The 12,368-nt window shown below is 50.2% G+C and overlaps 1 protein-coding gene across 2 annotated transcripts in view; it reads left to right on the forward strand.

Moving 5' to 3' along the window:
- Positions 1-10,237, forward strand: part of EHD3 (EH domain containing 3) — a 34,022-nt gene extending 23,785 nt beyond the window's left edge. The window contains exons 4-7 of one of the 2 annotated variants that reach the window (XM_017854215.1): positions 4,467-4,879; positions 5,529-5,693; positions 7,992-8,503; positions 9,581-10,237. In XM_017854215.1, the coding sequence (XP_017709704.1) occupies positions 4,467-4,879; positions 5,529-5,693; positions 7,992-8,503; positions 9,581-9,929 (1,439 nt within the window). In that variant the 3' untranslated portion in view covers positions 9,930-10,237. Of the gene's footprint in view, positions 1-4,466; positions 4,880-5,528; positions 5,694-7,991 lie in introns of both variants that reach the window. The other variant, XM_017854216.1, reaches the window with a different exon arrangement.
- The last annotated feature ends 2,131 nt before the right edge of the window (positions 10,238-12,368 follow it).

A 12,368-nucleotide genomic window follows, 5' to 3' on the forward strand; every position in this document is an offset into this window, starting at 1 on the left:
AGGTTGTCCAGCTCAATCCCCTGATTTGACAGGCAAAGAGACAGAGGGCTAGAGAGGGGAGACTGCTTGCGCAAGGACACACAGTAAGTCAGTGGCTAAGCAGAAACGAGAGGTGGGCTCACCCAGGCCAGTGCTCCTCTGGTGTCCCCTGCAGAGCACATCCCATCTCATAGAAACTAGGGCTTAGAAGGAGTGCTTTATAAAAAACAGCAGGGCAGTAAGAACAGCCAAGGTCACAGCTCGGCAGTTTCACCTGCATCCTCTGATTTGTTTAGATCCTCACAATAACCCTATGACTGAGTCACTGGTTCCTCGAGCATAAAACTGAGGCCCAGAGATTACTCATTTACTGTCTCCCAGATGCAAAACGTGGAACAGGGCTCCCATTTCAGTTCCGTTCAGCAGATACTGATAGTGCACCTGCTGTGTGCCACACACCATGCTGGGTGCAGGGGAAGCCCAGAAGGGTGAGGTGCTGCCCTTGCCCTGCCCAGCTCCCGGTGCAGTGAGGATGATTTCAGTGAGCTGAAGAGCAGAACAGGAGCATGCATGATGCTACAAGACGACCAAGGGCAGGGACAGGGGTGAGCAGGGGTCTATCCTGTTCTGGCAGCATGGACGTGTTGCTGCCCCTCAACCTTTGCAGACACAGCCTTCTCTTACATCGCTAGTGTCACCAGGGATTGCAGCAAAGTTGCAGGGACAGAGCCTCTTCTCTTCTCTGCAGCTTCTCTGGTGCCTTTGTTTACCCCAGCCTAGTGCAGGCATGACTACAGTGCAAGAGTTGAATTTGAAGTTCAAGTCTTGGCTCTGACCCTCAGCATTGCATGGCCTTGGGCCTGTCTCTCACCCTCTATAAACCTCCATTACCTTGTCAGCATAGGACTCAACACTGGCTGCCCTGGCTGCCTTAGCCTGTTCTGAGCCATTGAGCCAATGTGTTGGGGCTGAGATTTGCTGGACAGGTGAGATGGAGCTGCAGCTCAGTCTTAGCCCTCCCAGCAGCTCCTCCTTCGGCCTGCACTGCCACAGCTGGAATCCAGATTGGGGAATAAGGAGCAGCAGAAGGCCAGAGGCCTGGCAGGGAGTTGTGGAGGGGCCCTGCTGCCCTCCTGCTGTGAGCTGTTTACAGAGGTGGGGGTTGGGGCAGGGGGCTCAGGCTGCCCTGATTTTCTTAGCCCTCTTGCCCCTCCCCACCCACAGCTCTGAGGGACTGCCTTTGGGAGGTGACAGTAGCCTTGCCATGGGCTGTGCTGAAGGGAAGATAAAAATAGGCTGGAGCCACCCCTGGGGAGGGGAGGAGGGACAGAGGAATGTAGGAAAGAGGGGAATAGTGCAGTGCAGGCTACAGGCTTCACCTGGAGTGGGAATGCTAAGGGCTCCCAGGCTCCAGTGAGGAGCTGGCTGGGCCCTCGTGCCAGGGAGGGAAGGAGAGAGGGAGGCAGGGAGCGGCCAGGTGCGGAATGGCAGGATGGCTGACAGCTGGGTCATCTGGCCTCACCACTCGCCAGCTGTTTGACTCTCTCCTCTCTGAACATCAGTTTCCTCCCCTGAAAGTGAGAAGGATACTCCTTGCACTGCCTGCCTCAGAGCGTGTCATGAGGGTGAAATGAGATAATGACATGAACATCTTGCTGTCCTCAGCAAGCGCTGAACTTGGAGTTGGAGAGCTAGGGGTCGTGTCTCACGGGTGGTATTGGCTGAGTCACTTAACCTCAGAGAGTTTGTGTGAACATCTCCGAGGGAGGGTTGATGGTGCCCCTGCCTACTGGGCAGAGCAGCCTCTGAAGCAGTTTCCTGGGCCTTGTCTCTGAGCCGAGACAGGGCACCTGTCTTCGAAAGAGAAGGCAAAATCTAGTTCACACCAAGCCCTCAATGATGCACCAAGCAGGGACTGTCCTCAGGGTGGTACCTGGAGATACTGGGCCAGCTCTGCCCCTTCCTGAGCCTCAGTTTCCCTATCTGTAAATCAGGGAGTTGGACCATTGATTGCTAAGCTCCTCGTAGCCTCATCTACCCCCACAGGAGCAGGGGAAGAAGACTTGTGTGTTAGCTGAGATGTATATTAATTGAGCAGCTGACAGATCTTGGAGAAAATCACATGGGAACAGGAATGCTTAGAAGCACTTCATTTACCAAAGACAGAGGAGTTGAACATGGAGTAGTGCCGGCATCCGGGTAACCAAAGGAGGGTTTGACCTTCCTTTGTTGGAATTCTCTTACAGACCCCAGAAAAACATTACAGGGGTCCTCCAGGAAGCTTTAGGGCAGCAAGTTTTCCCCACCATGTTGATCCCATCCCCCTACCCCCTGTGGCAGTGCCTCCACATGTCCTAAATATGTACCCCACTGGGGTGTTCACTAGATGCCACAGGGTGGGGAAAGACTTTTAAACCTAGCTCTGTTGGCTCCATTCATTCTCATCCCCCACCCCATAGAAGCCTGCTACTTAGTCTGAAATGATAGCCTTTGAAAACCAACTCAGTGCAGTGGTTCATAGCACTGACTCCAGGGCCGCCTTCCTGGACTTGAGTCCCCAGCCCATTGCTTACCAGCTGGGTGACCTTAGACAAGTTCCTTTATCCGTTTGTATCTCTGGTTACTCCTCAGAGAAGTGGGGCTGATATTAGCATCTAATGACCCTGTATAGAGTCATCGTGAGGATTAAAGGAATTAATGATTATAAAGTACTTAGGTCAGTGCTGAACACCTTTTGAATGCTATTGTTATTTTTATGGACCAGTGGTATTCAAAGCGTGGCCCTTGGACCAATAGCATCAGAATCTCCTGGGAGCTTGTTAGAAATGCTCTGCGCCCGACCTACTGAATCAGAAACTTTGGGGATGGAGTCCAACCATCTGGGTTTTAAGAAGCCCTATGGGGGATTCTGATGCAGGCTGAGTTAGGACCCCTGTTACAGACAGTCAGAGCTTCTTAAGTCTGACTCACTCACAAGGCAGTTGCCTGATGATCTTGCCTGGTCTCTAGCCTCCCTCTGTAAGGCAGGACAGGCTTTGTCCTAATGATTTGGTTTCTCATTGGATGGTGACAATGAGCTTTGGGTCCCCAGTGTGTGTCGCCTTGGAACCCTTGTGCTATGGGGAGCCAAGGTGGTTGATCACTTTAGTGGCCAAGAAAGGGCTCCTACCTTGGTGCCAGAGGTATGCCATGGGGGAGTAGCAGGAGGAGAGAAGGAGAACCCTGCTCAGACTCAGAATGGGAAAGCCTGACACCTCCATCCTCAGGCCACTGCTGCTGCTCATGGGCTGTGTGCCCTTGGACAAATCACCTGACTTCTCTGAGCCCACTTCCTTATCTCTTGTCTTCCTATTTTATGTGAGAGGAGCCTGAGACACAGAGGTAAGACCTACTGGGGCTCTGGGTGTCAGGGAATGGACAGACTGTTGGTCTACCCTCCTGCTTCAGCTGCTACTGAATCCACAGTTACTGCGGATTGAGCAGAACAACTTCTTTGGGGCTCCTGGAACCAGTCTGACCTCAAGCAGCTTAGTGCTAGATAACCAAGGTGCAGGTGGCCAGAGTTCCAGTCACATCCTAAGGAAGAAACCCCTTGTGGTTTCAAGAGTTGGGAATTTTGTGCTGCAGCTGATTACAAAGGACAGAGCCTGAGTGAGAAAAGATATTTTATGACAGAATTGCAGATTTCTTCCAGACCAGTGATAGGCATGGTCTGAACCATCATCAGTATCTACTTTTTACTGTTTCATTGTTTCCAGACCTTAGAAAGAATTTCTGAGTCTCTGTGTCCAGACTTTCTTTTCCAGCAGGCTGCTAAATACAGCAAGCATGGATAAGGGAGCTGGATAGTGGCTGTGTCTTATGGAAATAATGAGGTTAATAAGAGTTACTAGGCCAGGCACAGTAGCTGGCTGGGAGCGGCGGCTCACACCTGTAATCCCAGCACTTTGGGAGGCCAAGACAGGCGGGAATTCAAGACTCAGCCTGGCTAACATGATTAAACCCATCTCTACTAAAAATATAAACATTAGATGGGCATGGTGGCGCATTCCTGTAATCCCAGCTACTCAGGAGGCTGAGGCAGAAAAACAGCTTGAACCCGCGAGGCAGAGGTTGCAGTGAGCAGAGACGGTGCCACTGCACTCCAGCCTGGGTGACAGAGTAAGACTCCGTCTCAAAAAAACAAAAGTGACTAGCATTTACTGAGCACCTACTAAGTGCTGGATTCTAAGAGTATTTAACCTTTATAGTTCTATTAATTAGGTATTTATATTATTTTAGGATTTAATAGTATTTTTAGATGAAAAAAATTCTATGAGACATTGGGTAATTTGCTGGAGTCCAAACAGTTAAAATGTGTAGGGGCCAGGACTTAAACTTAGATCTGACTCCCAAGACTGTGTTATTTCTACCACACCCGACTGCTTCTCCAAACCCCTACCCTATACCCCAAAGGCCCCAGCCCCTGATTGTCCTTCTGCCGGCAGGGTATGACTTCGCAGCTGTCCTTGAGTGGTTTGCCGAGCGGGTTGACCGCATCATTCTGCTCTTCGATGCCCACAAACTGGACATCTCTGATGAGTTCTCAGAAGTCATCAAAGCCCTCAAGAACCATGAGGACAAGATGCGAGTGGTGCTGAACAAAGCTGACCAGATCGAGACGCAGCAGCTGATGCGGGTGTACGGGGCCCTCATGTGGTCCTTGGGGAAGATCGTGAACACCCCAGAGGTGATCCGGGTCTACATCGGCTCCTTCTGGTCCCACCCCCTCCTCATCCCTGACAACCGGAAGCTCTTTGAGGCTGAGGAACAGGACCTATTCAGGGACATCCAGAGTCTGCCCCGAAATGCTGCCCTGCGCAAGCTCAATGACCTCATCAAAAGGGCCAGGCTGGCCAAGGTGAGGCAGCCCCCTGGGAGGTGGGCAACTTGGGCAGGGGCCGAGAGTTCAGGGTCAGCTGCAGGAGTTGAGGGTTGCTGCCTTCAGCAGCTGGGCTGGAGAGTGTCCTGCAGCCACTGCATCATATGTGTGACACCAAGGGGCAGGACAGTGCGGGAGCCATGGTTACAGGCTCTGAGGTCAGATGGCCAGATTGGAACTGACTCCATTGTTTCCTGTCTGTGGGATTCCCAGCCTTGGCAAGGCCTTTAGTCTCTCTGTGCCTCTGTCTGCATCTGTAAAATGAAGGGGTTGTTGGAGGATAAAGTGAAATAACGAGTCTCAAAGCCCTCATCATAATGTCTGGCACCTTCAGAGAGGCTCAGCAAATGTCAGCTCTTGGTATTGTCTTCGGCAGCAGCAACATGACCACCTCACCCTGCCTTGACTGTAGCTCCCCACAGCCTCACCTTGCCCGAGTAACATGGAAAAACAGCCCAGCCCTGCAAGCAACGTGGAGGCATGAGGGTAGAGGTAGAAAGTATTTCAGAAGTAAGAGCAGGAGGAGGCAGGAGGGATGCAGGGGAAGAAATGGTGTGAGAGCCATCCTAGAAGGAAGGGACCATCCAGGGTCTTGACGTGAAAGCTTCTCTCTGGTCCTGTTTGTCAGGTCCACGCCTACATCATCAGCTCTCTGAAGAAGGAGATGCCCTCAGTGTTCGGGAAGGACAACAAGAAGAAGGAGCTGGTGAACAACCTGGCCGAAATCTATGGCCGGATCGAGCGGGAGCACCAGATCTCACCTGGGGACTTCCCCAACCTGAAGAGGATGCAGGTAGCGAGGGTCAGGGGCTCTAAGACAAGGGACAGTGTCCTGAGAGCTGGCTGAGCAGTCTGAGTATGGAGGAGGCCACTCTTGGAGCCCCCCAAGGAGAACCCAGCCCAGAATCTGTAGGCAAGGCGGTGGCCCTGGATCTTCTCTCCCTGCTGGACTGTCACTGGCCCAACAGGGGCCATGTCTGGGCCTGGGGAGAAACACAGAGCCCACCGCCCCAGTGATGCAGGTGTGTTACGTGATGTTGGGGGGCTGACACCTCCAATTAATGACCTTCTCTAGTCACGGCCACCACAGGCTTGACATCCCCACCATCTCTGGTGCAGGGGGATGGGTCACCTGACCAAGGTTCTCCAGGCTTTTAAAGTGCTTGAGTTTACATTCGAGGTCCCCCTTATGAGCAACTTGGGACACAAGCTTCAGGGAGGCAGAAGTGCACACGGGAGCTCGTCATCTTTGGGTCACATTGCAGGTGCCTGTCTTGGGCCAGTGGCCATCACACGTGGTTTCTTACGGTTTTCCCCAAAGCACTCCTCAGAGGGAGGCATTTTGCATCTACCTTTTTACAGAAGAAACTGAGGTCTCAGCATTTTCTGAGTGTAGCATTCACATAGGCCACAAGAAGAAAAGCTGGGAGCTGTGTCCAAAGGTCCAAGCAGGAAACCACACCACCACATTGACTGGATCCTCTGTGAGCCTCCATCTCCTCATCTGTAAACTGAAGCTACAAAATCATACCTTATACAGGTGTTGTGAGCATCAGTGAGATAATATTTGCAAAGCCCTTAGCACAAAGCCAGACAGACTATATGCCCTTAATACACAGTAGCAATCATTAGGTGGGCAGAGGGAGGTGGGTGCTGAGCACAAAGCACTTACCCTCTGTACAATGTTTGCAACTTCTGGGAAGTTTGTACAATGTTTGCAAAGTGCTGGGATTACAGGCATGAGCCACCGTGCCCGGCCTACAAACTTTTTGACTTTTGTAGTAACAATTAGCTTGAAACATACGTTACATACACAAATATTTTCTTTATATCCTTCTTCTATAAGTTTTTTCTATTTAAAAAAAATATTTTTTACTTTTTTATTTTTGCGTATGCTAAAGACTAAGACAAACACCCACGCTAGCCTAGGCCTACACAGGGTCAACATCATCAGTTTCGCTGTGTTCGCCTCCACATCTTGTCCCACTGGAAGGTCTTCAGAGACAGTAACACACATGGAGCTGTCATCTCTATAATAACAATACCTTCTTCTGGAATTCCTCCTGAAGGGCCTGCCTGGGGTTGTTTTACTGTTACCATTTTTTTAAATAAGTAGAAAGAATACACTCTAAAATAACAGTACAAAGTACAGTATAGTAAATATTTACATAAACCGGTAACATAGTCGTTATCATTATCCGGTATTATGTACTCTATGTAAATGTGTGTGCTAGATTTTTATACCACTGGCAGCGTGGTGGGTTTGTTTACACCAGCATCACCACAAACACATAATGTGTTGTGTTATGTACAGTGGCTACAATGTCACTAGGCAACAGGAATTTCCCAGCTCCCTTATTATCTTCTGGGACCCTCGTCGTATGTGTGGTCCTTCATTGACTGAAACATCGTAATGCAGCGCATGACTGTATTTTGAAAACTATCTTCAGGTGACTCCGATGAGCATCCTGATTAAGCACCATAATTTGGGGATGACCTTTGGCTTCTGTTATGATTTGGTTTTGGTAGCCTGTGTCCTGTTTTGTTTTTGTTTTTGTTTTCACTAAGTGGGGATAGAATGTGATTTTCCTACCTCAGAAGGGCGCTGGGGGAGTGACCAAGTTAATATAGTGCAGGCGTTTGCAGTGATTTTCAAGTACAGTGTAACCCTTATTAAAGTAGAGGCCCACATGACCCAGTCTCAGAGGTACAGCATTCAAGAGACAGATTCAATAGCCAAAACTGACTTAAAGAGAAATATAATGATTTCCTCTCTGGAATGACATTAAAGGGGATTGAAATAAATAGATCATGCCAATACTTGTTAAATTTCCCTTTCTTCCCCAGACCCTACAACTCTTCTGCTCCCTCCTGAAAAATCCCATCATCAGCCCAGTGGGCCTTTATTCCCCTCCTCTCTCATACCTTCAATTACCACGTGATGTCCAGCAGCTGAGCCTCTAGGTTACATGTCTTTCATTGTAGAAAGGGATCGGCTATGAACATTCTGGTGTTCATAGGAGGCACGTGACAAGTAGAGGGCTCTCCTTTCATTGTATCCTATCTTCATCTTCTCTCCTCCTCTTTCCAGGACCAGCTGCAGGCCCAGGACTTTAGCAAGTTCCAGCCGCTGAAGACCAAGCTGCTGGAGGTAGTGGATGACATGCTGGCCCACGACATTGCCCAGCTCATGGTGCTAGTGCGACAGGAGGAGTCACAGCGGCCCATCCAGATGGTGAAGGGTGGAGCGTTCGAGGGCACCCTGCATGGCCCCTTTGGGCATGGCTATGGGGAGGGGGCTGGAGAAGGTATCGATGATGCTGAGTGGGTGGTGGCCAGGGACAAGCCCATGTACGACGAGATATTCTACACCCTGTCGCCGGTGGATGGCAAGATCACAGGCGCTAATGCCAAGAAGGAGATGGTGCGCTCCAAGCTGCCCAACAGTGTGCTGGGAAAGATCTGGAAGCTGGCCGACATTGACAAGGATGGCATGCTGGATGATGAGGAGTTTGCACTGGCCAACCACCTCATCAAAGTCAAGCTGGAGGGGCACGAGCTGCCCAACGAGCTGCCTGCCCACCTCCTGCCCCCATCCAAGAGGAAAGTTGCCGAGTGATGGGGGTGGGGGGACATTCAGATGGGCAGGTGTTAGAGGAGGAGATGGGAGCAGTGACTACACACCCACACACACACATACACACGAACACATATGCACACACACACGAACACATATGCACACACACATGCGCAGATCTTGACATAGATCTGTAGGTGAGAGAGGACTATGATGCCCACGTTTGCAGCTGATACTTGTTTGGGCACACCTCCAAGTTCTCGAGATTAGTAGAAGGACAGGAGCACTCCCAGGCCCCAGAGTCTAAGCCTGAGTCTTCATCCCTCTTCCCCCCTCATCGGCCACTCCCCAGGGATGAGACCTGAGGCAATTCACTTGCCCGCACAGATGGCCCACCCACCTCCAGATTCCCCAGTGCCTCCACATGTGGGCTCTGAGCAGATGGAAAAGACTTTTCCTTTAGTAGACAATTCACTTCTTTTTCTGTGCTTCCCATACCTGCTTTGGCTTCCTAATAAGAACTCCATTCAGGAGCTAGGAGATCTGAGGGCATGGGGGCAGCTGCAGGGAGGAGAGGTGAAAGAGGAAGCCTCTTCTAGAGACATTGGCCCAGGAGCTCTGTTCTTTCCTAATCTAAGCCTCTGTCTTCTTTGGCAAACCTTGCTTTGAACTCTGCCAGTATTTCATTTTAAAGAATCCCAGAGTGGGAGAGAAAAGAGAAAACAATTGATAGAAAGAGTGAGGAAACTGTCCTGTAGTCTCCTGGAAACCAGTCAAGGTGGTTTTAGTCCATAGATTTTGTTAGATTTTCTTTTCACCTGGCCTGTGATGTTTAGATGTTCATACTTGACTCACATTTACCCAGCCCCTCCTGCGTGCCAGGAGCTATGTTAGGCACTTTATATACATTATTCTATGTGGCCCTCACTGATGTCCCAGGTGAGTATGCATTAGCCTTCCCATTTTGCAGATGAAGAGGCTGAGTAGCCTCAGAACGGTTTAGACGACCTTCTGAAACTTACAGAAGTCACATGTGACGGAGAGAGGATTTAAAGCCAGGGCCTCAGACCCTCACACGCTTCTCTGTGCTATGATGTGTGCAGGATCCCAGCATTGATACCCAGTAACAAACTATGGAGAACAACAAAGCATGCAGGACCCCGGAGGCCTCCCAGGACAGACTGGCAAGGGAGGAGCTGGCCAGCACTTGGTGGGCTATCAGTCTGGCCATCTGTCGTGTCACAGAAGCAAACCGTGCCTTCTGGCTCTGCGCCCCATATTCCCAGCATCACAGACATCCAACAGCACCAGCAGGAGAGTGGGCTGGCCTGCTGGATGCTGTTTGTGCCTGTCCCTGCTCTGCCTCCCACCCAGTTGCCTGAATCATCCCAGCTCAGATGCAGCCACTGTCTCTTGTCAAGTGGGACCTCATGCTCATTCCCAAAAGGCTAACTTGAGAGGTCTGGGGCCTTGTTCCCTAGAGGGTGGCCAGGGACTCTGCAGTGTCCTTGGCAAATCCCCACTGTACTCAATGCCCTACATCCTCCTCTATGGTCTCTCCCCTGGCTTGCTTCATGGCCACTGAACCAGTCGCTTTGTATGCTATGTTCCTACTGTGATGGAAAACTAAATGAGTATAACTTATTTTATATCCATATTCAGATTATATAGAGAATATTCTATGTATCTATGATGTGCTTACTACTGCAGTGCATTTGTCATTAGTCTTCATGTTAATACAGTACATTTATTCTTTGGTACCTGCCTGGCCACAGAGCATCATTCAATGGAGGCTGAGGGAGAGGGACTGGGTTCTTACTTGGGGTTCCTGGTGGAATCTTGGGCTGGAAAGGGCTCACTGGTGCCACCCAACGGCCAGCATCTACAACCAGCTTCCTAGTGGGCTGGAGTTTCTCTAGGCCCAGTGACCAACCCAGGCGAAGCTGGTGGAGTCACAGCTCCCTGACCCTCTGGAGTGAAGATGTTCCCCTAGCCCCTGGGCTTCTTTCTGCAAGCACACATTTCTCTTTCACATGAAATGAAGGACAGACAAAGGCCAAGCAAAGAGGTCTCTCCTGCTCTGGAGAAAACCCTTGAGTGCCGAGTGCAGGTTAGGGACCATTTCTCAGCTCCACACCTTTCTTTGAGCTGAAGGAGAAATGGGAAGGAAATAGCAGAGGTAGGTGAAGTTCCCATCTTTTTATTTTATAGGAAAGGGAGATGTCTGTTATCCCCTTTCTTCACCGCCACTTGGACACACGTGTCACTTTCCTGCCCTTCTCCATACACTGCCTCTCTTCCCTCTCTTCTTGAAGTCTCCACCCAAGAGAGATCTGCAAGGTGTGGGAATTCCATGTTTGCACAACTCCCATCTCCCTGGAAAGAGGAACTGATGTTTCAGGGGACAGATGTGGGTCACTTTCCCGGGCAGTGCCCTCTGGCCTTGCTGCCTTGGCTTCCGGACCCCTTTCAGGTTTCAGGGGCCTGGGAGATCTCATGCCTCAGCCCGGGAAACATTTAATAGGAAAGCAGAGACATGCCATGTCAGCCCCGCAGACAGGAATTTCTAGAGCACTTGTGCTGTTGTTCCTCGCCCCCACCTTACTCAGTCTGGGCCATGGAATCCATCCAATAAACACAGCAACACCCTATGCTACTGACCAAGCAAAGCCTGCCCCTGGTACCAGAGAGCTAAATCATGACCGAAGTGTGACACGAATGTAACCAAAACGCGGGTTAGTTGCTGAATGTACACAAAGTTCCATGGACAGGAGTGAGGTCTGATACCAATAAAGTGAATGTATTCTGAAGCTAGCTTGGAGGAGGGGCACACAACATCCTGCCTTTCAATGTGCAGCTTCCCCTTTGGGGCAGAAAGCAGACACTTTTATAAGGTAAGGGAGCAAGTGAGCAAGGGTCTGCCTGATAGCATGGTGCCTTATCAACTGGACAGCTGAGTCGGGCCTTCCTGGGCAAAAATAGATTGTAAAAGTGGCCAAGTAGGCATACTTTAGACATACCCTCCTGGCGAATGAAAGTCCTGAGGTAGCCCCTGGAGGGCGGGAATTCCAAGGTAACCCCTGGAGGTGAAAGCTCGAGGAGGGCACGCTTTCGTCTACAAATTGGCAGTCAATTCTGGAGGACTATTTTGGAGCAGAGAGATGAACTTGCCCTGTAGGGAATGTCTAATGAAGGGGAGATGAAAGGTTATATTTGCATTTCCCTTTTTTTGAGACAGAGTCTCACTCTGTCGCACAGGCTGGAGTGCAGTGGTACGATCTCGGCTCACTGCCACCTCTACCCCCCAGGTTCACACCATTCTGCCTCACCCTCTCAAGTAGCTGGGACTACAGGTACCCACCACCATGCCTGGCTAATATTTTTTTTGTTTGTTTGTTTACTTTTAGTAAAAACAGAGTTTCACCATGTTGGCCAGGCTGGTCTTGAACTCCTGACCTCAAGTAATCTGCTCACCTCAGGCTCCCAGAGTGCTTGAATTACAGGCATAGGCGAGAGCCACTGCGCCAGGCCTATATTTGCATTTCTAAAGGGCTACGTAGGAAGTTGGGAATCCAGGAAATGGAGAAAAGAAGAGAGGGGGAAAAAGAAAACACCTCTTAGGAAAATGGGGTGCTCATTTACATGAATATTTCCAGATGACACCACTGAACCATAGCAGGGCATGGGCCTTAGTTTGCAGAGTGATGAGAGGCTGCCCTGAGTCATCCCCACTTCCATTTGGTTCTAAAACCTGTATTTAGGAGTTAACTCATCAGAATCTGCTGAATGACTTGAAGAGAATAGGCTTGTTTATTCTCCCTATGCGATGCTGACTGGAGTCTATACAGCCTCAATCCTTTATTTAATTTGTCCATCCATTCATCCGTCCAT

This window comes from Rhinopithecus bieti, unplaced genomic scaffold, assembly GCF_001698545.2.
Source record: "Rhinopithecus bieti isolate Rb0 unplaced genomic scaffold, ASM169854v2 scaffold_37555, whole genome shotgun sequence".
Lineage (NCBI taxonomy): Eukaryota > Metazoa > Chordata > Mammalia > Primates > Cercopithecidae > Rhinopithecus > Rhinopithecus bieti.